We start from the raw sequence: 25,597 nt of genomic DNA, 5'->3' as shown, positions 1-25,597 counted from the left end.
GGCAGGGACACACCAATGAAATCCTACACGGCTATTAAAGAGAAAACATAGACATCACGTCCGAGTGTTGCTCTAAAAGACATGATGCCGCCATATTCCAGTTTGCTACAAACAAACATGACTCACTCATACCATCTCTTCACATCTGAATGACGACTTGTGCATAGAAACAGCCTCATAAAGTGATTTAAAGATGCAGCAAACAACAATCCTTCAACTGCCCAGTGTCTTTTTTTTAAATTTCTCACTTTGTTTTGAAAGCAGAGGAAAGGGAAAGCCCCTCTGCCATTACCACTCTTGTAGGTTTCCCCTGCCTATTACTGCATTGGTCCTGATTTGCAGTGGCAGTTGCTCGGTTGGTTGTCTTTGGTAGATTGTGGGTTTGAGGTTGATGGCTAGCTCTTGTAGACATTGTGAGGGAAAGAGAGAGTGTGTGTGAGAGAGGGAGAAAGTGTGGGGGTAGAGGGGTGGATGGGCTTTCACAGCTGAATAAGTGGGTCAGTTTAAGGATGATGACACTTCTTATCTCCTCAGCCCATTGCTGGATGTTCACTGTTCACGGCTCAGCTTTTCAGCAACCCTGCATTGCTCAGTGGTGCTCTTCTCTGCTGCCCTTTGCACCTGCCCTATGACCCCACTGCTCCCAAGGAAAATTCAGTCTATTCATGTATACTGTACATGTGTATAAATGTAGGATTCTCTGTGTTTTAAGGGCTGAAAGTGTTGTGTGAAATTGATCAAACTGAGACTCAGAGATGATGGGAACAAGGTAACATTCAGCAGACCTTATACTGTATTTCCAATTGATGTAACTGCAGTTGAGCATTGCATTCTTATAATATTATCAGACAGACACATCTTGGACAGTTTTAATCAGGTGTCAAAATTTTTCTTCCTCAAAACCTGGTGCCTACTTTACGTATGATACAACTTTTTTTTTACATATGCATATATGCAGTAGTACTCTCCAACACCAGCTGGATAGTACATTGATGTTAAACCTTGTGTTTTCTCACTCAGTTTGGCTGGTGTGTTCACCTTTCCCCTTGAAAACACAACAACTTACTGTGCACATACTATATCTCATCTTGTGGTAAAACCATATTTAATTCCTATATAAACAATAAGGCAGTGTGTGGATGAGATAATGGCCTCCAGTCAACTACTTTCTTTAATCAGACCAGCGCCTCTCATCCAAAAGCCTGATGTTATCGTAGAGTCTGAGCTTGAGCCTTCCGCCCATCTCCTTTGTGTGGAGCATCATTGATGTCTTTGGCTTGTAAGGTTATTCCGGCCCTGGACAACTCTGTGCTTGGGTCTGCCATCGTCCTCCATTCAGGCGGAAAACCATTAAAAATGCAAGGGGATTGGGAGTGTTTACTTAATACCTCAGCCACAATGCATTGGATCAATCCAAAGGACAATCACATGAAAGTAATCAAGCTCCCACCATCAATTATGAATGGTACAATCAGCAGGGACAGTGGGTTCCCATTGTGAGATGGCTGAATGGGAGAAAGGAGCACAGGGGAGGAACTATTGTGCACCACTACGCTGGTCAGCTGTTGCAAAGATGATGATTAAGATGACAGAGGTGATGATGATGGTGATGCAAACTCTAATGTTTGCAAGTGCACTTTGCCGAAGGGGTTTATTGCTGCACATGCTGCTGTTTATTTTCCTTGAACAAGAGGGAGGTGACATTTTCTCTTAATGACTAATACTGTAACACATTCTTGTTTGTCAACATAAACGGCGCAATTTTGTATGTTTTTTTTTCCAATGTTAAATGAATTAAACTGTTTCATATAATTATTTTTTAGAGCTTTTTAATGGGATGCTGTAAGATATTACATTATAGAAGTACAGATTTAATCAAGAAGAATTGTGCATTTCTAATGCAGTTTTCTGTCTGGTCTGATTGGTACAGTGTTTTTCTTGTTTTTTTTAACTGAATTCTCCTTACAAAATCAAATAACATGTTTGATTTTGGACTGAGGTGTTGCTGCTAATGGTGATTGTACTTCCAGTTGCCTCACGTCTCTTTACCTTACCAGTCATATATAGTCACTGAAACATTATACAGACCACAGTTGAGTAGGGTCACTATCTTACACAATGTAAACATTGACTCAGCATAGAAGTTGAGGGCTGCACGTCAACACATGATGAACATGGTTCTGTCTAAACATTCCTCTCAACACCACATTGTTACTGTTCCTCCCTGCAGTTGGGTCCTTTCTTAGCTTGCTATGATTGTACTGGCTTGACTTTACACTGCCTGTACTCAATGGGTTGTGTTTGTTGACATGAGGGTGAACATTCATTATTCAACACGTGCTTTTTGAGAACGTTCACTGTTCTGCGACATGCAGGGGGCAGGTTTCTGTTTAATCACAGATGCTGTAAATGATGGTGTTACCTATTGTGTCCAACCCAACTTACAGTAATAGGGCATTAGATGACACGTGTCACTTTGTGCATGAAAGTAATTTCTCTTTCATCTTTCTCTCTCTTTCCAGGTGGTGTTAGTCTTTGCGCTCAGCATCGGGGCCCTTGGAATATACTTTATAGACTCCTCAGAGTAAGTATCAGTTTCATGACATACTCTGAAATAAGCTAGAGTTTCACACATGCACCAGCAGCCATACTGATGTTGAAATGTAGATAAAATGAACCTTGCATATTTGTTACATGCACTTACACTGGCCTACATATTGTATGTGAATGACAGGTGCACATGCGTCTTTACTCATCTCCTCATGCTGAAGTCTCTGAAATGCAAATGCACAAACTCACACCCCCACAAGCGCTGGCAAGCGGCGTTGATGCACACACACGTATAGCTACACACACACACACACACACACACACACACACACACACACACACACACACACACACACACACAAGACACACATCTGTAACTGAGGATTTGTCAATGGGAGGGCTGTCAGTTGCCATGGTAACAGAGAAAGGCAGATACTGTACGTGTTGGGGAGCTTGTTCAGCGTGTGAGCGAATGAATGTGTATTGTTAGTTTATGCGTATCCCTGGCTGGCAGTCACCCAGAGACAGATTGGAGGTCTGGCATGTCTTGAGTAACTATACTGCAGTTCATGCCATCCACACCAAGTCTTTCAAGGTTCTGTCTGGTAGATTTATGGGCTCATTAGCTTTTAAAAGAATATAATCACCTCTTAATAATCAGATGATGACTTGGTAATTTAAGTAATTACCTCAATCAATCATTCTGCCTTAAGGGCACACTGCACTGTCACCTATGGGAAGGTCATAGTGCATCTGTAAGACATGTCCTGAAATGAGATCTAGAAGGACTTTAACATAATCAACAGGCCGACCTGACACTGGAGCATGAACAGCCACTTGCAGGGCAACTAAAATATTTACCCAGCCTTGTTCACTTTGATTGATGGTGTCATATAGTACAGTAGTAGTATTCGTACCTATTTTCATCAACAATACAATGGTTATTTTAAAGGCTAATTGAATTTAAGGTGCTACTCCATCCTGTATATTTGTTCACAGCATTTCTCCACACCTGACTTCCATTAGCAAAAGCCTTTGTAGTAGAGCCCCCACCCCCCACATTTTTGGAGTACCATGGTTCAGAGTGTGCTGATTTAAATTTAAGCAAAAGAGGCAATTTATCATTTCCAATTATGTAGCAGAAGTTGTTACATGTGCCTCTGGCAACAGAAAGACCAAAAATTTGTTGTTGTGGCCTGCACACCAACTCTGTGTGCCTCGACTGCACTTTATTTCATGGACCATTGATTTATCAAAATAAAGCTTCAAATATTTACTGTAGTGCCTGCGGTTATGGAAAGTCAACTGCAAAGGAACCATAATCTGTTGACTGTGGTGTTGTATCATGGTGGTACCTTTTCATCATGTTCGTTCCTCTGTTGGCTGCTGTGCAGCATGTTATCTTTAAGTAACAACTACTTCCTGTAGTTTGTTTTCAGTTTAATACAATATCTGTGGACTGTGAAATTATGTCCCTGAGGGAACTGAGAGTCTAAAACAAGAATAGAGATGTCAAACTCAAAACAAAGAACTCCAAAATGCAATCCAGCTTGTACTGTCTTCTTATCTTAGTAGCAGAGGGAAATTATTCCTGGAGTGAATCCAGTCACCCATTTGTACCTTAGGAAAAACCTTCACTTCCTCCTCCACAGCTCTATCTCTCCATACATCCCTCAATCGCCCCCTCTTTGTGTTCCTTTCTGCCTCTGGCACATTAGCTAAAAAGAAGAAAAAAGAAAAAAAGGGGGGTTGAGAGAATTATAATCCCATTTAGTGTTCACTTGCTAACCAGCTAGGGATATATAGTAGTTTACTAAATCAATCATTGGCCGTGGTAATGATCAGTAATTATTGAATCTCATAAAAACAGAAAGCAAACAAATGATTATGACTTTAGCATAAGGCTAACCTAAAATATGAGCGTGTTTCCTGTCCACAAGACAAGAAAGGTTGAAGGTAAGAGGTTTGCAGGGAGTTGCATTGCCACAAGATCACACCTGGAAAAAGGTAGAATAGTTTGGTTTATTCAGCTTTGCTGCAGAACTGTGGTTTGTCTGGCTGTTGTGCGTCCCTGTTTATCTCTTGTGGGTTATGCTGCACTTTGAGTGTATTTCTATGTGAGTTGGCTTCCCTGAAGCATTGCCCTGATCTCTCTGTGCTCCTATTAAGCTCCAAGGCCCTCTCCACCCTCATCACTGTGATTAGCTAAAGCTTTTCACTTGAGTGTGCACGTCCTCTCAGGGGGACTACTGATCGACCCAGGGCAGGCTCAGCTGACTCTGGGGGCTTTGACATCCTGAACAGGGCCAGGCTTATGTCATGGTCATACTTTCACTACAACAGCTGGAGCTGTGTTCTACACTCAATGTTACACTTTACACAGTCGACCCAACGACATCTTTCTTCATATTCCACTGAGCAAGACTTCATTTTGTATTTGTCCAAAATCTATTTGCAGTAAAATCTAATAAACAAAAAGATTCAGAGCTATAGCATCGCAACAAAGCTATTCACTGTGTCCTTGGAAGTCACTCAAAGAGCATGCACAAGGATACCAATATTGACAAATGCTATTCCTTTGTGGAGTTGCATGTGCATGCTTTCCTGATCGAGGTCATGAATAAATGATTTGACTCACATTCTACCCCCATGTTCAAATGCTAAAAACGCTCTACAAATGACCTTCTGTCCATCTAGTTTCCTTGCAACTAAATGTTAATGGCCGAGGAAATCGATGAGCACAGATATAGGTCACCCTATTAATGGTAGTAATTACTCCACCAAATACTGAGGTTACAGACGCATGAACTATACAGGTTTGCTTTCTCCCTTTCTCTTCAAAAGTGCCGTTTTGGCCATTGGATGAAGTGAACATCATCCTGAAATCGTCTGTGAAAAAGGCAACAGTAATGGGAAGGATTATGGTCGAGTTCGGTAATAGCGAAAAGAGACATGTGGTGGAATAAGTGCATTTGGGTTGGACCTCGGGAGGCTGGATCTGCACAATGGGTTTTTGTGTCTACTTCACTGAAGCAGGGTAGCCCCTTGGGGCAGTGATACACACACATGCATACACACAGTGGGCAAAATGCTGAGGAAAACATACCTTTCTGGTGGCCAGGCACCAGTCTCCCATGAGCTGTTTTCTTTCTAGCTCTCTGCAAGTGGGGCTTTCCTAGCAGGAGCCCTGTTGGCCAACATCCTGCAGCAAAGAGCCACAGATCACCAAAGCCTTTTGTGGAAGCAGGTAGAAAGAGTTTGAAAAGAATGATTTTTTAAATTGGATGCCCTCCTAGTTGAGCACAGAAAGTACTAGTCATTGGCTTGGCAACTCTGTTGTTGTCAAGAGGACTGTGTCTTTTTTTCCTTTTTTTTTTTGAATGAATGCGAATGAATCTGTAGCTTCACTGAGAATGACTGCCCATCTGCTTGTTTTCACAAAGTGGTTGTTTATCACAGTTCAGTGCAACACATAATAATGTACAATAAAACACCACCTTCCTCTGCAGCAGACTTCACTTGCCAAACTGGTGCTATTTTGGTTATATTTTCAATGGGAGGATACTGCGTCCTCTCCCACCCACATTTGAATCTGCTTTAATACCTTGGCTCATCCTTCATCCTTCATCCCTTCTTTTTCCTCCTCTGTGCTCCCATGAAACAAATAAAGAGGAATGTAGGACAAAGTCTCTGCAGGCTGCTCTTAAAGGGATGCCCTTGTTCCTGCTCTACTTCTGTTTCTATTTTGCTCCTCTTTCTCGAACCGTCCCTGTCACACATACAGACAATTACATGCACACCCTTGCATAGTCACGTTAACTGGCAGAAGCCCACTCACAGATATATGGACATACAAGCAAAATTTATCTTCTGTCTAAGAGGCCTCATAAGCAGTAGCCTGGGCCTGTAACTCTATCATTAGTGTGCGATCAATGTCAGTCCCGAAAAAAGAAACAGTGCCTAATGACTAATTAATGGGGTAAGGTGAGAAATATGGCTGAGCAGTGAGACAAGGTTGGCAGACTTTGTGGCGATGAAGGGGAGCCTATATAAGGAGCTCTCCTCCTCGGGGTGTTGACAGTACCTGGCTGAGGATGGAGTCAGAGAGGACCATGTAACCACTAGAGGACTTAATTTGCAGTTGACACCATTCCCAAGTGGCTTCAGATTTAAATCCACAAACTGTGGCAGTGAGAAATGATTCATTTCCGAATCAAATCTTCTGCAATTTTCTAAAATCCCTCCCACTGGAGACTAAATGCCATTTCAGTACTTCCCCTGATATTTTTTTTAGGGATATTTTCTCATTCCAAATAAGTGACTCACTGTCAATATATGCTCTAAAAAAGGATTCCTTTGTAGCCCACATGTGGCAAAGCTGTACACTGGTGTGATGGTATCACCTGTCAGGCTGTTAGTATTAGAGTGGAGGCATTCTAGCTGTCACTCTATCTCCAAATGCAGATTCAGCGCTTTAAACACTGATTGAAATCTAATGTAAGAAATGATTACGAGATAATTACCCCAGTTGCTCTGCAATATGATATTTGTCGCTGGTATCGGTGCATGCCTAATGGTCAGACCTCTTTGTTTATCCAAATCACCATGGCGATATAAAGGCCATTTGCTGTTGCAGTTCCCTGGTATCCCACAGTGCCAAGCGGAAGGGCTATTTTTAGACCATCGCATGAACGCAGCATGAGCCATATTCAAAACATTCAGTTAACTAGTTAACTAGCCCAGATGAAACTTAAATGATTAAAGTTCCTTCATGGTTATTATTTTTCAAATGTGTAGCCACAGTGCCGGTTCATGATAACCCTTCCAGCTTTTGATCTGATTTTTGCATAATCAATTACATTGATCATAAATTGCATTGTCGTGTAACAGCTCCCATGATCAGATACAGGACTGTGCACATTCAATAGTAGTTTAGCTCATTAATCCCTGATAAATCGTGCAGACATCTTCTGTACATTCACACAATCATTGTATTAAGTTTGTCTATATGAGTTGTATGTCCTTGTACCACAAATCAAACAGCACTGGAGTTTTTACAAAACCAAGAAATGAATTGAATCAAAAGAGGAAATACACATTTGAATCCTCACACATTAGTGCAGAAACGACCTTGTTGTCATAAATTGATTAATTTCCTAACATTCATGTTCAGTTTAAAATAATTTCTTTAAACTTTAACCATCTCATAGTGATTAACTCAGAGGCTGGCTTGGAAGAGGAAGTCATTACATTTAGATAAGAATTAAAATGAAAGCAAGAATTTTTCCACAGAATAAATTAATGTTTGAAATTTATCTAAAATTCTTGTTTCCTAAGGGATCCATTTCTTTTTCTTATGAGCGGATTAGGAGAGGTTGGAATAATTACATGATTAGGGACATTTATAAATTTGTTTTTTTGTGCTGATTATTACTACTTATTTTACACGAGGATCTCTAAAAATGCTGGTTAAGTGCCCTGAAATTAAAACAAATAAAACCAGATTGGCCAACTTCATTCACTTGACAGTGTTAATCGGTGTGCTGATAAGGACTTCCTCTTTCTGCATATGGCACATAACCACAGCTTTTATCTCTTAATTAGTTTGTGTTCAAGCGAGGAGTGATGTGACGTATGTACTTGAGCTATTGTTCTGTAACACTGGCTTCAGAATAAATTAACCATACATTAGTGTAAGAGTTATTTCTCCTTTGTAAACATGTCACTTTTTTTTTCTTTTTTTTTTAAAAATTCTGTCATCTTTATATCTGTGAGTGCTCACTCTCATTTGAGTTATATTGCATTGTCGGGTTGTGGTTTCTTGAAGCGATGTGCTATTTTCTGTCTCAAACTGCTCCTTCAGAGTCTAAAATAAATAGTGTCTTTGTGGAGGAAGTCAAGTCATTTGCATTCAGATTAGAAAATAGAGCTGTCTATTTTTAGTCTCCGTGGGGAGGTTTTATTTGTCCATTGCCCTTGTAGGTGTTAAAGTATTTCTTATTTTAGTAATGGTGCCTTGACCCAAATCAGTCATTTAAGTACTAACCTGGCCTTCTTTCAGCTTCACAGTCTCCTCCCTGCTGCATCCCTCACATGTACGTGCACTAGCCTCAGGAGAAATACGGCACCTTAACCAGACATTCAGTCATTGTGCTCACATCGCGCTCTAAATGGGTTCACATTTTTCTGTTTGGGTTGTACATTGATTGTATGGGGCTATGCGAATATCAACAGATCAATGAGACTATGAATCCATAAATACATTCCAAGATGCTTATGATACTAAGACATTCCTGGGCTCTGAAGAATGACTCAGATTTGGTGTCTTGCTCTGGTGTTGTGTTGTTGTTGCTATTGTTTGCTCAGGAAGGGCAAACCTTTCTGTTGCTACAGCAGCCGGCCAAGGTCATATGCAGGCTAACGAAAGCCTGGCTTCTGCTGACTGACTAAAGGTGTTCGGGGCTATTTTTAGAACGTCATCACCGACCATCCTCCTATGCCCTTGTGAACAAATGAGTTTTACCTCTCTGGTTGCGTTTTCCAGAGGCAGAGTTCCTGGTCAGAGGAGGTTAACGTGGGGAAGCATTTTATGTCCTGAAATAGACTTACATGCTCTGTAGCCTCCCCCAAGGCAGATACTGTTCTCCTGTGTGGGTCTACATGTAAGCAAGGGGCACACGTGTGTTAGTGCTAGGTCTCCTAACAAGCTGGGGTTAGAGAAGGACTAGTGTGCTGTGAGTTTAAAGCTATAGTGGGTAACTTTCTCTTGTTCGTTGTACCCAAGCCATTAGTAGATGAGATAAGACATCATAGGTCGATCAGTCGAATTTGTTGTTTTGAATTTCATGTCAGCCGGAAACATTCAGGAAATGATGCGGCAAAACAGGAAATAACAGTGTTTCCGCTAGGATTTTGCAACATTAAAAACTTATGGGCTACAATAATATCGTCAACGTTTTTTCCCAGCGGACTGGGACACTTTAGGAGGTTTATTATTTATGGCCCTTTTCCACTAGCGCGGCTTGGCCCGGCTCAGTTTTCTTTTCTTTTTGCTTTTCCACTAGCACTTGAGCATGACTTCCGACACAAGAATCAAACCCGCTAATTTTAAAAACACACCGGCAACTGCGCCCACTGATATGTACTGAGACTGTTGTTATTCTGTCCTGAGTTACCTGAGTTAAATGTGGAAAACCACGCTGTGGTCCGTAATCGAGGTGCAGACGAGTGAGTTTGGAGCTGAAGAGAGGGTCGAAAAAAGAGCGAGATGATGCGGCCACAGCCACCGTGATATGCCGACCCCGCCCCCGCTGTGGAGGAACTATGTAGGTGGAAAACGGTGCAAAGTAATAGTAACTGGTAGATTATTATTGTGCGTCTGCCCCAGTGCTCAAGCAGTGGCGGCAATAATTTAGTCGTGAGCCTTTTACCTCACAAGACAAGGGGGCACAGGAGCAGTGAGTCTGCTAGCAACAAACAAGTGCACAATATGGATCACATTTGACTGTGGAGGGCTTCTCAACGTAGCACAAGAAAACTGCTGTGTTTATGCTCTCATGGAAACCTGGCCTAACCAGAGCATTGCGAGCGCTGCAACGACAGACTTTGCTAGCCAGTAAACTAAGGCGAGGTGGTTCGGCTGTGACCACTATAATTATGGTGCCAGGATGTCGAGGTAGTTTCCACTCACTCCCCACACATAGAGCTGATTGTGAAGTGGCGACCCTTCGGGTGACCACACCCAAAGCTAAAATGCAGATTTGCGGGAATATTCGCCACCGCCGCCCGGTGCCTGCGGTGCAGCAACCTCAGTCACATTCAGCTGCAGCATATGATTATTCTTTAGCTGCCAGTGCCTGCTATGTAGCCTACAGTATGAACAATCTTCTGGTGTGGAGTTATATAACTGTTGTTCCTGCAGTAAAATGTCTGTAAAGTAGCAACATGTGTCAGCAGTTTATTTCTTTCTGTAGATGTTAAAGCACAACACCTGCAGTAATGTATGTTTGTGTGATCACAGCCTAGCCAGGCTTAATCAGCATGCACATTCTCCTTAGGGTGGTGCTGGGAACAGATCCCCAGTCAGGTTCAACATAAAAAATCAGTACTTGCTCCCAGACTCACTTTTATTGTTAAGTCAACGTTTCGGTCTATTGACCTTCATCAGGACCACAGCCTAGCCAGACATGACTGGAAGCGCTGGTGGGTTCTTGTAATTGCATAAAATTCCTCTAGGGGTCGTCAGAAGTTACACGCTATAGCTTTAGCACAGGAGCTCAGGAATCTCCAGGCGATTTCCACATGTCCTCCTCCACAGTGAGACAAATTGTCTCCAGTACCTCTGGGAGCTTTGTCCCCTTTGCTTTTTGTCATCTTTTTCACATCTCCCTCTTCCTTTCCCTCCAACAGTCACTACCTCTCTTCTGTCCCTGGCTTTCTGTCTTCCCACCTCTCTCCTCCTTTGTCTCCCCCCTGCCCTCGTCCCTTCAGGAAGGATGGCATAACCCCAGGCTGTGCTGGGGCTTAAAGGAGTAATAAGAACTGTGGTGGGCAGATCTATTTTCTGCAGGACACTGGCGCATGTGTCCAGGAATGTCTTGTGATTGTGGAGTGTGAAGTGACATTGAAACATCTTTACAGTGTAGTGAAATCCAATACAGAATCCCTGCAACACATAGGAGCTTATAATGTTCTGTTTTTGTCCAGAGTTGAGCAGTGAGGTGATGAGTGAGACACACTGTGGTTGTTGGTGTTAAAGTCATATAAGCCACACCCTAACATTTACACCCAACATAATGACTCAATGCGTCATCGATATATTGCATTATACAGAATGAAGGCTAACTGTATAAAAAATGAAATGAAATTTAAACTTTGCTTTTTTCCTTGCCATCTCCTGGCACTAAATATCTCATTTTTGTCTTCACTGTGTTCTCCGTGTATAGTCACAAACTCTCTGTAAGATTGGGCATGTATTGCAATTTCTAAAGCTTTTTTAGCTGAAAAAAAAGCCACCTGCTGTTGCTAGAAATGAGGTTGAGGTTGAAAGTGAACCAAAACCAAAAAGGGGTGTAAACTGGATTACATCCCAGGGAACTGATTTTGAACCTGATATCTTTCACAGTGGACAGCCATTTTTGCCATATGTTTATTTTTTATTTAAGTAGTTGTAGATTCAATTAGATAATATTTTATTTTGAAATATTGTTTTAATGTTAATATGGAAAAGAGCTGTATCAACCATTAGCTCCTTTTAAGTGTTTATTTCTGTCAGTGATGCAGTCAAACATAATGACTTGCCTGAAAGAGTAAAGAGATAATGTTTTTTTTATTCTGTGTTGCCATTTTTCTGCACATCTCCACATTTGTAGACAATGGGAGCTGCTCTCGTACTGATGAGCTATTGTGCTCTTGAGCTGAACAGAGAAAACGTAGGTCTGCATGATGCGCGTTCCCTCCTATTTTAGTTAATGATAAGCCTTACTATAAAACGATGATTAAAAAAATTACTAAATTACAGCTCTGAGTGCTGCAAAATTGAATGTAGCGCTGAGCCTATGTTGTGTGCTGCCATGCTCTCTCTGTTATTGAGAATGCTTTAGGTCACATGACCGTAGCTGAGCGGTTATTCAGAATTAGGCCAGAGCTGGGCCCAAGGGGAAATGCCACAGTGACCACTCCAAATGGTGTCTTCACTGTGCACCATCTGTGTGTGCATACTCATATGTGCTCCTTTATGTATTTGTACTCCTATTCCCATGTACGTAGTGTGTGCATTCTCATGCACAATGGTCTGTAAGGATCAGCTATGGTTGTAGCTTTAAATCAGTTTTGGAGAGTGGGGGGCACATGAGCTGCAGTGTGTATGTGTGTGTGTGTTTGTGTATATACTGTATATGTAGATGGGTGTTAGGCCTGGAGGCTGTTTTGAGAGAAAAGGACATTTAATCACCCAAGGAGTGTTGTGTATGCCCAAGCTGTATGTATGATTCATGGCAGGTTTGTTTTAGCACACTTGCTCAGTTGAATGCCAACACAATCACGTGTAGTTGCAGGTGGTGAGTACAGTAAACAATTGAGCATTTAGGCCAGATCAATGTAAACTGCTTCGAGGGGTCACGAGTGAATTAATCTGTGCCAAAATCTGAGGGCCCTGTATGAGAAATTACCACTCAACCAACTGAAATCCCATATTTTTTAAAAAAAACAGTTGCTGCATATATGAGACTGCTGATTCGAAGCATCTTGGACCTGAGCCAGGGTTTTACATCTGCTTAGATCACATCAGTCCTGGGGATATGCTCCAGACAGACCACACACTCATGAATTACAAGTTAGATCCTCCTCATGGAGAAATGTGTTTTGCCTGGCATGTCTTTACTCAGTTATCCATTATAAAGGATCATTGTGTGATAAAATGTTTGATCTTAACTGGAAGATGATTAAGATTCACTCCTTGTTACATCTGGAGAGTCTCATCAGTCTATTCTGGATCTCACGCTGTGCCCCTATGGGCTCCATGCATACTTTAATGTTTAAGGTGAACGTATGGGACTTGTAGCTGTTTATTCTTATAATAGCCTCATGTGTGTTCCCTTAGCAGTCTATACATTCCCAAAGCTCGCCTATAGCCCGCTATACCATAATGCATATTCATGTGTTTTCTCACAGTGGGAATACCTCATTACTGGAAAGCAAAACACTATAGACCCATGACTCAGTGAAGAATGGGACGGGAACACAGGCTCTTATTGCTTTTGTTGAGAGCACCCACTTTCTAATGGTTAATCATCACAAGGTAAACATGAAGATGGATTATATGACAGACCAGACAATTTATGGCTCATTTATCACCATCAGCTTTTTCTCTCTCCTTCTCCTTCTTTTTTAAAGTGACACCCGGCCAGCCACTGCACTGTTAAAAATTTTCCAAGCGGAGTTTCTGTCATAGGAGGGAATATCTGTTGGAATATTTGTGTTTGACAGATGCTGAATAATTTATGTATGCTGAATGTACTGTCACATCAAAGCAGCTGTTCTTAGCCACCAATTCCAGTTTATTATGCAGCTGTTTCATCTGAATGTGACTGACTCTATGGCGAGGACTTTTATCTTGGTCTGTGACCCCCTAGGGTTCCAACGAGGAACTGCAGGGTGTCAGTGAAACTCAATTTCAATTCACTTCATTTGGTATTATTAATAACAATCCCATTTTTAATCCATTATTTAACAAACAATACCAAAAAATAAAAATTAACCTTCCTACCACATGTTAGTTAATGAGTGTTTTAATCTTGTATTGATGTTATCCTCTCTCTCTGTTTTTGTTCTCCAGTCCTATAGAATCCTGTCAGAACTTCTATAAAGATTTCACGTTACAGATCGATATGGCCTTCAACGTCTTCTTCCTTCTATACTTTGGTCTGAGGGTAAGCTGGAGCATGAGCGTGCCAGCTCATACACACACACACACACACACACACACACACACAAACACAAACACAAGCATACAGCATCACTCATTCATACATGTGCACAATTACAGGCATGTTCTTAAATACACAGGTATAAACAATATGCACGCTGGGAATGTGGGCAGGCCTCATTTTACACACATTACAATCTTTATCAATAATAAATAACGTTTTCTTCACATTTTAAATTTGAAACTTATTTGAAAAAACTTTGAGACATAGCAGGTTTACTGGACAACCAGCTATCCTTTCACTGAAGGCGGCATCCACCTAAGTCACCTACAAATACTTCAGCAGAATGACTTTAGTTTAAACTGACACTGTTGGAATAATGTTGCTAGCATGGCTGTCATGCCAGAGCAGCATTCCAGTGGTGCAAACGCAAGCCTGACATCCCCAATGAATGAATAAATAAACTCATAAGCTGCTTACACCACCAACCATTCGCATGACTCAGCAAATAGGGTGAAGCTATTGTCATTCTATAGAGTATGTCAGCAATGCCAGGGAAAGACGCCATAATTGTCATTTTGAATGCCATCCGCCTTTTTTTTTTGACAGTTTATAGCAGCCAATGATAAGCTGTGGTTCTGGCTGGAGGTCAACTCCGTGGTCGATTTCTTCACTGTTCCTCCCGTGTTTGTCTCTGTATACTTAAACAGAAGCTGGCTCGGTAAGTCTGTATACCTCTCTCTGATGTTTTTTTTTTCTATGTCGCCTTGACAACCTCCATTTCATATACCCATTATTTCATTCTCACCATACAACCTCATCTCTTGTTGCTTTCTTTCTCCATTTTTCATCTTCCTTAACTCTAGCACCCATTTTCTCTTCTTTTTTTGCCCTCTATGTTCACGTCACCCCTCCTTTTATCACTCCCTATCTCTTCCTCTGACTCCCGGTCCCCCCTCTGTCTCCCCATTACTGGGAGTGTGTCTCTGAGGCCCTCTTGCTCCGGGCTGCAGTCAACTTTTCCTCATCATTGAAAGTGACAGGGCTGAGTTCCTCTGATGTTTCAGGGAGCACAGACACAGCAGAGTGGATGGACTAATGGGAGTGAGAGTGACTCAGAATTGGGCTGTGGTCCTGTGAGTGTGTGTTTGTGTGTCGGTGTGTGTTGTTGCTTCAGACTCATTGGTAAATGCTGTGTTGAGGCATTGCACCTGGAATACCTCACAGCGGTCCATAACTGCCATCTAATGGGCTCATTCACACTCACATGAAGAATGCACATGCTAAAGCATGTGCTATCCCCATATATGTATATACTGTATATATATATATACACACACACACACACACACACACACACACACACACACACACACACACACACACACAGTCAGACACAATCTTGCATGAGCAGACTGGAAAACACCCTAACCTGCATTACATAACGACCTACTTTTCTCATTGCATTCAGAGTATTGTGGCCTAAATTACACTGCAGTAAAAGAGTTTCTTTGTAGCTGTGTTCTGTTTTTGGTTGCAAAGCACCTCTACTTTTAAAAGTATAAACAATCCTATATGCCTTTTTTTCTCTGTAATGTTATTTTCACATCACAGGTGTCAGTCATAGATTTCATGATGGCTGAATTCCATTTAGCTGCTTCAGTTTCAGCCTCCCAGTATTGTGCATGCTGGGTCACTGTCACACTCTCATGGTTTACTGGAACAGAAGCATCATGAATGACATTAGCAACATCTGTGCTTTTCAGTCAAATTATCTGCTGTGACAAGATCTATAATAATAACAATTATCAGCAATAATAATTCATTTCTGAGCAAACTGGGCAACAATTGTTTACTGTAAAATAGGCAGATCTGCGGAAAACTTACGAGGACCTGTTTTAACAGTGGATGACTTGTTTCCCTTTTTTCTTCAATCAAATACTCACTGGTTTTAGCTTCTCGAACATAAAGAATTGCTGCCTTTCTATATCTATAAAAATAGGACTTAAGACATCACCTTGGATTCTGGAAAATGTAATGATAGATAGATGGACAGACAGACAGACAGACAGACAGACAGACAGACAGACAGACAGACAGACAGACAGACAGACAGACAGACAGACAGACAGACAGACAGACAGACAGAACTTTATCTTTATTTATCCCCAAAGGGAAATTCAACTGCCCAGCAGCTCATAAAAATATCTTAGCTCAGCAGTTTGCTTGTTCACAACCCAGACTGCTCATTTATTGCCCTGTTGAAATTGTTGCATTGATGCAGTGATGGTGTGAAGCTCCTAGATCTTAGCATTCACTTTGGGGAGAACATTATTATAAGGGATAGCATTAATGTTCCAAACTATTCTGTCATTGATTCAGGGATTCTCCTTCTATCCTGCAGAGTATGTTCTTGTTTCTACATGCCCACTGAATCACTCAATCTGTGAAGCAATTTGAAACTGTGAAAGTCTGATCTCTGAGGTGATGAAGGTTTCTTAAGAAGCTCACAGTGGCCCATGAATTTCACAGGAAGCAAGCTGTGTAATGAATTAGATATGGCCAAGTCAAGTAATCTGGCTTCTGGTATTCATGATGTAAGGTGTCCTCATCTTATCCTGAGAAAACCGTCAGTGTTAGGGCCTTGATGAGGATGATGAAAGACTGTGAAATAGGGGTCTGGCTGCTGCCTGACAATCTGCTGTGAATAATTACCTGCGATTATTAAATGTCCTGCATCTGGGGTTGACGTGGAGAGCAAAGACCTGTTTTCTATACAGTGCAGCTGCAGTGTCGTTGTGTAGAGTGTAAATTTATTGCTTGTGAGAGATGCCCTAGATTCCTGTGCTCCTGATTTGCATTTATTTTTATTACTATTATTCTGCAAAGGGATGAATCTTGAGGACTATTTTTTGTGAGGATGACATATCAAATGGCATCTTCGTCATAGAGCATTTTATTTCTGCAGTGCTGGATCTAAGAACAGTACATCATAGTAACAGATCTCCTGCTGGCATGGCAGGGTGTGTTTACTTGTTGGTGTGTTTTCCCATGTGTTAAAGGCTACATAAAGTGTTGCAAATCCTCTGTTATAAAATTAACAGTGTGAATCTGCAGTTGGATATAGTGTGCCCTAACAGGCTGGTGATAGCTCCCAGAATACTAATGGGGTGCTGAAAGTGTCTGTTCATTCTCAGCCTCTAGGAGATTGGACAGGAATCACGATCAGCTGTTTTTAGCGTTTATTAATATGGAAATTAGAACATACAGTACCATGTTCTGACAAGAAAATAAGCACAATTTATTAGAGCAACAGTCAAAGGAAATGACAGTGACATATAGTGTCTTATGTCTGATCTGCTTTCAGATGCCATCCTCTGACATTAACTGATATATAAATAGCATTGCCATAAAGACAGTTAACCCCCCTACATGCTCTTCCTCTAGGAAGCTTGACAGGGTCATAATGGTTTTCCTAATAATCGATAAACTAATCCATAATTGGTGCTACATTCATTTAGTTAAGTGTATATTTGTTCCTCAACAGGCTTTGTTAAAAGGAAGCCACGGTGGTTGTTAAGAATGTGTATTGTGAGCGCTACTCATTCCCAGTGGATTAGTTAATCTTTCCTTTCCATTCAGTACTGGGGAATACACACCGCAGCCTGTGTAATACATCATAATTACACTACCTTTCATTTGACTCCTTCAGCAGTGGTCCTGCATGAGAAGACCATTGGAGATCCAGTTGAGGTGTGCTAATAGAGGTTTCTGCCCTGTGCTATGTGGTATTCGCCCACTCTGCTCACTGGGAAGTCCAAGCTGTGTGTATTTCAAGTTATGTTCTCTCTGCCTCTGCAAATTGGACATTGATTAAGAGGAGGAGAATGATGTGCGGCTAATGTAAGGGGGCATGTAGAGTTCTTCCTTGGAAAAAGGAATTAATCTCCTTTAACCACTTGAACTGAGCATTGCTCCCAAGAGAGTCCTGGCAGTGTGGGATTAGCATATGCCTGTTTGATTGCTGGTAGCTGTGACTGCTGAACCCCAACTCTCAGCACCTTGCCAACTTCATGCTATCCTACCCAGCCTTTGAAAAACACAGGGAATAATAAAAGTGGACATATATTGCAAAATGTTTGAAATAAAATAAATATATGTTTACAAGCTGTGTTGTATTGGATTGGTGTGTTATGTTTATGATTTTATGGCAGCAACCCTTAATGTTGAGCTGCATTGGCTTTGAGAATGCAGTAGTAGCCCTCAGGCATTGCTTGGATTCTAACCTGCTACTGCCTCCTAGTGGTGCTTTAGTATACTGTTTGTTGGTTGATCCCTTGTTTCCCTACTGAAAGAGGCTTACAGTACAGTACCTGACATGGACATGAGTGCACCCGCCTTATATAGCCTTTCAGCCATTGGCAGGAAGCCTCCATGTACATTCATGGAACGGAAACTAATTTGTGGGAAGTTTAAGCCTCTTTGCTGTGGCCAGGCCTCTCACATGTTGCGTTGCGTTGCATGTTTGAATAATTGTACAAGATGTGAGTTGAGTTATAATTCCCAGCATATCAAAAAATGTGCTCTGAGTTAAGTACATACATGTGCCCTCTATGTAGCATGAATGTCCAGTGTGTGTACGTGTGTGTGACAGTTTGTGTGTGCCTGACGGTTTGTGTGTGGATGCAAGTGTAGCATCATATAATCTAATTCTGGCTGGCTTGACTGTCAGTATTATCCCAGATGAACTATCCCAGACTGCTGATTGATAAAAGGTCCCAGTAGGCTGCTCTGCCAGAACATGTGACACAGGCCGTGCTGTGGCTCGCAAAGCCTCAATGAAGTAAGAGTGGGCACAGACCAGAAAAACCTTTTTGAATGAGCATCTGGACAGCTGACATGTGTATATCTGTGAGTGTGCATGTGCGTATGTGTGAGCGCAAGAGGCTTTAACATGTCTGAGAAAAGAGATTTTCTCATATATGAACACGTGTTTGATGGACCAGAATTCCATTGAGAGTTTTCGCACCATGCACACACACACATGCAAACACACATAATTTGTACTGCTGTGTTTGTGAGGACAAGCGTCGTACTGACTTACAGCACATGCATTCCCTGGAGGCAAATAAGTGCTTAGTGTTGTGAGACCAGACCTTTGTCCCCAGATCGGAAGTGAGTCACCAAATGTGATCCCAGAGTGTTGAATGTACACACACGACACACAGATGCACACTTAGCACAAACACAAATTCTTCTCAGTAGTAAAGCCTGTGAATATTCTCATTTGTCCAGGTCATAGTTATCTCTCAAGGAAATTTAAATCGAACGCAACTGGACTTGGTTATTGGTCGGACCAGTCTCAGCCTGGTCAGATGTGAATATGAACTGATGAAGCCTCTTGGATTAGAGGTGAAACGTCTTCCTAGACAAATAACCAAGTCCAGTTGCGTTCAATTTGAATTTCCTTGAGATCTCAGTAGTAAAGAATTATACATTTCTGAGCATTTCTCATACCTGTGTATATTTCCTACACCTAATAAATATAAAAATGTTACAATAATGTAGGCTATACACAACAAGAGCATGTATGCACACAAAACATACAAATACATAATGAATAAATATTAATTCATACATTTCTATAATTTTAGTCGTTCATTATTTTCAGTAATATTTAAAAACATAAACCAGTCTATTTCTGAAACAAGTACACATTATGAGAACCAGAATTAAAGGAAGTACACATTTCCCCTGTATTACGTGTGGCAATATTACAGTAGAAAGATATTTTGTCATATAATTAGAAAACTTGTAAAAATTTGTTTCATCATTGTATTTCTTTTCTATGCATATTTGCCATATAAGAAAGCTATATGTAAGTGTTGCAAGTTCAGAATGAAACTTTATTCCTTTACTCTCCAAGTGCTTTTCTCCAGCATTGGAAAGTAATGTCAATGCTACATTTCTAACCAGCTAGCTCCAATCCAGCCACTGCAACTGTTCTGGTGGTTTACTAAAACTGCTACATCTTAAAGGAATAGTTCACCAAAAAATGAAATTCAGTCATTATTGACTCACCCTCATGCTGATGAATACTCCGGACGGAGTAGTTTTTTATTCCTCAAAGTGCATCTGGAGACCTGAGAGGGGGGTTCGTTGTCCAACGAAATCCTTATATGAGAGTCAATAGCGCCCAACACAAAAAGGTCCATAAAACTACACAAAAACGGGGCGGTGTTTAGCTCAGGCTGCAGGCGACCCCGGTTCAAATTCCGCGCTGAGCAGCCCTATCCTGCATGTCATTCCCCCTCTCTCTGCCTCCCATTTCCTGTCTCTCTCTCAACTATCCTGTACATTAAAGGCAAAAAAGCCCCCCCAAAATATATATATATATAAAAAAACTACACAAAAACTTTGTAATATTCCTCCATACTGCTTGTCTGCTGCAATCGAAGTGTCCTGAAGTCCAGAGTTTACTTGAAACGACGTCATTTAGAAAATCTTTACAGCCTAAACAGTCCTGTGTGCTCTGACGTTCATAAATAAATATGTCAATACAGGACTGTTAGGCTGTAAAAATGTCCTAAATGATGCACTTTCAACTTTTTTGGTGAACTATTCCTTTAACCTCTCTTGCGAAGGCGACAATGGCCAAAGCTCTTGGAAACTGACCGTCAACCCCAGATACTGTACCACATTTTGCTGCAGAGGAAACATGTGGCCATACCTGTTTGCAGTCTGACAGAAGTCTTTCCCCGTCAGTTGACTGACATTTTCCTGTGGAAACAGGACACTCAATTTTAAGTCAGGATTATTGTTGTTGTTCTGCATTATTTTCATCTTTGCTAATCCTTGGCAGGGTTCAGTTTTTTAGAAAATAGGTTTATCACAGCTTTGTGTTGATGGGAACAAAGCTTCCGAAGGGTTAATAGTAAAGCACTGAAAGGGGCATGAGAAAGGTAAATCTGTTTGGGTTGTGGGGATTAAATAGAGTGTAACAAAAATGAAAAAAGAAAAAAAAAACACCTATATTAGAGCTGACATTTTGCTCACAGAGACACAATCCCTGGCAACACTGACAAGATCTGCCAGTTCTGCCTGTCTCTTTTTGCTTGACTGTCTGCAGCAGTGACCGTCGATTTAATCGTAGTCAGAGGTGTTTGCTGTACAAGGAACTTTTGAAGTTCTTGGTATAGTATCAAGGACGGTTTTCGTTTTTCACAAAAGTGAAATCTTGCTTCCTTTTTCACTTTTAGGAATTATCTCGTCAGTTCTGGAGGTGCTTTTGGATTACTAGCCCTTTATAAATCTATTGGATAACATATTTTAATTTCTATAAAGGATCTCGGAACAGCATTCAGTGTAAAACAATGATTCCTCCAAAGCTTCTCATGTACCGGCGCACACACAGTGAAGCTAATTTGGAGACCCTCCGAGAGACATGGAGGCGAAAGAAGTCCTGTGGCGATCTGTTTCAAAATGGGTACAGGGTGAGGCAAGTCCATCATGGAAATGAGGAAAAGGAAAGGCAGACAGGACTTCAACATTCAGTCTGGTCCTGTTTACAGATCCTCTGCAACTGGGGTAAGGGCATTAGTATCAACATATCAACATAGGTATCAGCATACAGCCATGCATTGTCTGGAGGTGTGCTCAGAAGTTGTTCAGAAGGAGGCTTGGCCTAGTTAATCAAACTCTTGAAAATAACAATTTGACACTTATAGTTGGTTGGTCTTGACTCATGTGTGGTGACAAGCATATGGCCACTCACTTTATATCTGCAGAGATCCTTCTCAGTAGGGATTCACATCACCTTTTGTGACATGAAGTTGAAAACACATAGGCACAGACACAAGCACGCACACACACATTCCAACGGGATCAGTGGTGTTATGTAAAAAGACAATGAGGCAGGTGTCGCATTGTTCTATAATCCCTAAGCGAGCTGCTCTTGGATTCAGACTGAGGCTCATGTAAAGTAGGCCACATGATGTTCCTCCTAACTTGTTTGAATGCATAAATAATTCCAACTCATCATCTTGAGGTTTTTTTTTTTATGTATCATCTTCTTGTGTCTTACGAACTAAATTTTGCATCGTATGGTGCTTTGCTGTGTTTGAGCGCTGTGTTTTGAAGACAATTGAACTGTACTGTTTCACTGAATTCCTCATATGTGTTGTTTACACACAGCTGCTGCTCTTAACTGTCTCCACTGTTGCTAGAAAGATGTTTTAGAAAACGCCTATGGATACATGCAGATGTGAATTTGAATCTGTCATGAGACTACCATCAGTCGTTTACAGTAGTACAGTATGTAATTATTTGTTTCTCTCTCTCTCTCTCTCTCTCTCTCTCTCTCTCTTCCTTTTCTCACAGGTTTAAGATTCCTGAGAGCTCTAAGATTAATACAGTTCTCAGAAATCTTACAGTTTTTGAATATCTTGAAAACAAGGTAAGAATAAAGCTTTTCTCATTCACAAGAAACACATCCAAAACCTATGCCTAACAATGAGGCTGTTAAAACTCTGTATATGTTTGAGTTCTATATATAATCACTCAGAAATAACTTAATATAGATCTTATTTTACTCAGTATCACAGTTGTATGTAATGACTTTTTTTATAATAGGATATAAGTTACACAGACACAGGATATGTAATCAGAACACTATATATTTTATTAATATACCCCACAGTCTATTTAGGTTCAATCCTGCTGTAACTTTGACAAGAGTTTCCAAAACTTGTTTTTTCTGACATTGTAGCCTGAATGTCTTTGAGAGTTTTATGTTTGCTCTTCTTCTACCCAGCAATTCGATCAAGCTAGTGAACCTATGTTCCATCTTTATCAGCACATGGCTGACAGCTGCTGGATTCATACATTTGGTAAGTGAGCAGATGTGAAGGCCAGTGGGGATCTTCTGATTACTGAGCCAGTAAGTAACAGTGTTCTGGCTATAATACAACTGAGACACCTGATGCTTACAACAGTGCAATTTGAAAACTGGAGAATGAATCATAAGGGAGGAAACTATGATGGCATTTATCTCACATCTCCAGGACGGGGTAAATAACCTAACTTTTTATCTCCCAACAACGCATCCAGTACCTGTCAATATCTAGTACTGATCCCATACCAGTGTTGGGTAAATTATGACAATTATGACAACAGTTACAGTAGAAGGAAACAGCAAAGTCACAAGTAAATACATTAACTGTTTTTACCTCTTTAAGGACTGAATGATGACATATAACTTATAACTTGTGAAACATCTTGTGAATTTAAATCAAAGATTTTTCAATACTATATGATAACACCAGTATAACATGTCATTGGATTTCTGCGATTCAAGTCTGGCCATAGATATTTATTCTATGCTTCTTCTGGTTTCCTGCCACTTTCCTCTGTCAAACTCTCAAACTTAGGAAAAATCTATAAAGAGAATTATTCAAAACAATAGTACATAAAATATACACTGTGTATTGGCAGTTCTGCTCAACATCTCAGCATTGAGCTGTTTCTACCACTAGATGGCAGCCTAAGCTCAGTGTGTAAATTATGGGTGGCAATAGCACAGATGGATGCAGGAGCACTTGAAGCTGGATTTAATCAAACTTGATGAAGTAGTTTCTTTATTCAAAACCCTGTTTACAAATTGGTGGTTAGAGTTATGTCTAATTATGCTTCCCTACTTCTCCGATTTCCATTTTAGGTGGAAAACTCAGGGGATCCTTGGGAAAACTTCCAAAATTCCCAGTCACTTTCCTATTGGGAATGTGTGTATTTGCTGATGGTGACTATGTCTACAGTGGGCTACGGGGATGTCTATGCAAAAACTACCCTGGGGCGCCTGTTTATGGTCTTCTTCATCCTTGGTGGTTTGGTAAAATCAGGCTTTTTATTTTTCCCCTCACTCCCTGTATCCCCTTCCTAAAATCCTGCCTGTTCCCATCTGTCATTCAAAATGATGCAAGATATGATTGAATAATGAAAAATACATTTAAATGCTTTTATGATAGTATTGTGTAATATTTTATCACAGTGTTATAAAATGTTAGAACTACTGTATGTTGCCTGCACCAGTACACAGTATTTCTTCGTCATAGTGTAGCTGTATCCTTCTGTTTAGCCTACTGTATCTTGTCTACTGTAGTTACAGTACTATGTGCTCCTCTGTCCCCTCCCTGTATGTGTCATTCCTGTATTTGTTTGATTAGAGTATAAGCTTTTGTCTGATAATGTTGTTACTGTTCTCTTAAAAGCAGTTGCGGTTTCAGGACACCCCTCCTCCCGTGTCTCTTCCCACAATTCCAACAAACACAGGGGCAGAGAGATGAGGCTTAGGCCAGCCTGACTGTTACCACAGCAACAGCAGCCCCCCTCCCCACCCCCACACCTTCCCCTGATCTAGCGTCCTGTTGGGCTGCCACTAGTGTACAGTAGTAACTTACACACAAGCGTGCATGGGTACACACACCTGTGAGAACTCACACGCACATATGCACACGCACGTAGCAAAGACCTTGCCTCCTCCATCTTCTCTTACAGAAAATGGAGGATCTAGCCAAATCACAGTTACTGTATTCTGCATTTGGCCAGCTATCACTATGCACTGATGACCTGCAGCTGTGTGGATGTGTACCGTGCTGTGGCCATGGTGATAGGTTGTGTGTTTTTCTCCGCGTTGAAAGCTCTGGAAGTCTTTAGGCTAGTACCTCAAGCTGCTTCCTATCAGCAGCAGTGGCTGAATAATGACTCCAGGCTGGAGATACTTTAAATCCAGGAATCATTTCAAACCCACGTCATTTCACATTATTCCTGGTAATGCATAGGTAAACTTTGCAAGCATGATTTAAGTGTGTATTTACAAGGGCAAGGGCATGTCTTTGTTTCTTATAGTAGATGTTAGACTAGATGAGTAGTGTCAGTGAGAACCCCATTGTTAGATGGTAAACTTAAACCACCCTCTCCTGCAATAAATGGCTGTGAAACTTTGCAAAATGCATCCAGCTCATTTTCCAGCCCAACAAATGAGTCTTAATGTGTTTTGCAGCTGTGGACCATCAGGTGGGCCTATTCAAATCAACCTGCCACATCATCTGTGTTTGTTGGACAAAACATGGCACATAGGTTTTTATTCTATTCTCCCTCAGCTTTTAGACCTCTGCTCTCCATAAAGGTTTTCGGTGCTATCACAGACTGACTACTCAACAGCTGTGACAAAATTCTTGACTAAACCTTTTCCTAAACCTCTACCTTTAAAGACTGGGGCTATTTTTTTTTACTCAACAGCAAAAACAAGACTCTTTTTGGTATACGAAGATCTCTTTCATGATTATAAAGTTTACCGACAATGAGAGAGCTTTTTTCTCTCATTCATTTCCAAAGTAATATTTTTCTCCCCTCAGAAATCTGGATTCACGCACCAGTTTCCCCACCACCCACTCTGCGGCTTAGTAGTCTCTTTTTTAGTCTCTTCTTCTGTCTTCTATCTTCTCCTTAGGCCATGTTTGCCAGCTACGTCCCTGAAATCATAGAGTTAATAGGAAACCGCAAGAAATATGGTGGTTCCTATAGTGCGGTTAATGGGAGAAAGTAAGTATTCCAGATGGTTCTGC

General features: G+C 41.0%; 1 protein-coding gene across 25 annotated transcripts in view; it reads left to right on the top strand.

The window, feature by feature from the left end:
- kcnma1a (potassium large conductance calcium-activated channel, subfamily M, alpha member 1a) overlaps nt 1-25,597 on the top strand; it is a 136,499-nt gene that overhangs the window by 58,063 nt on the left and 52,839 nt on the right. For 23 of the 25 annotated variants that reach the window (XM_085799922.1, XM_085799925.1, XM_085799918.1 and 20 more), the window contains exons 3-9: nt 2,523-2,584; nt 13,886-13,979; nt 14,586-14,697; nt 22,356-22,431; nt 22,789-22,864; nt 23,692-23,862; nt 25,483-25,574. In XM_085799922.1, coding sequence (XP_085656048.1) covers nt 2,523-2,584; nt 13,886-13,979; nt 14,586-14,697; nt 22,356-22,431; nt 22,789-22,864; nt 23,692-23,862; nt 25,483-25,574 — 683 coding nt within the window. The remainder of the gene's footprint in view (nt 1-2,522; nt 2,585-13,885; nt 13,980-14,585; nt 14,698-22,355; nt 22,432-22,788; nt 22,865-23,691; nt 23,863-25,482; nt 25,575-25,597) is intronic. The other 2 variants (XM_085799926.1, XM_085799917.1) reach the window with 1 other exon arrangement.

The sequence above is a fragment of the Trachurus japonicus genome, chromosome 15 (assembly GCF_045865225.1).
Source record: "Trachurus japonicus isolate A0001 chromosome 15, Traja_1.0".
NCBI classification, from domain to species: domain Eukaryota; kingdom Metazoa; phylum Chordata; class Actinopteri; order Carangiformes; family Carangidae; genus Trachurus; species Trachurus japonicus.
The sequence above is the reverse complement of the archived record's forward strand: the minus strand, read 5'-3'. Positions and strand labels throughout refer to the sequence as shown.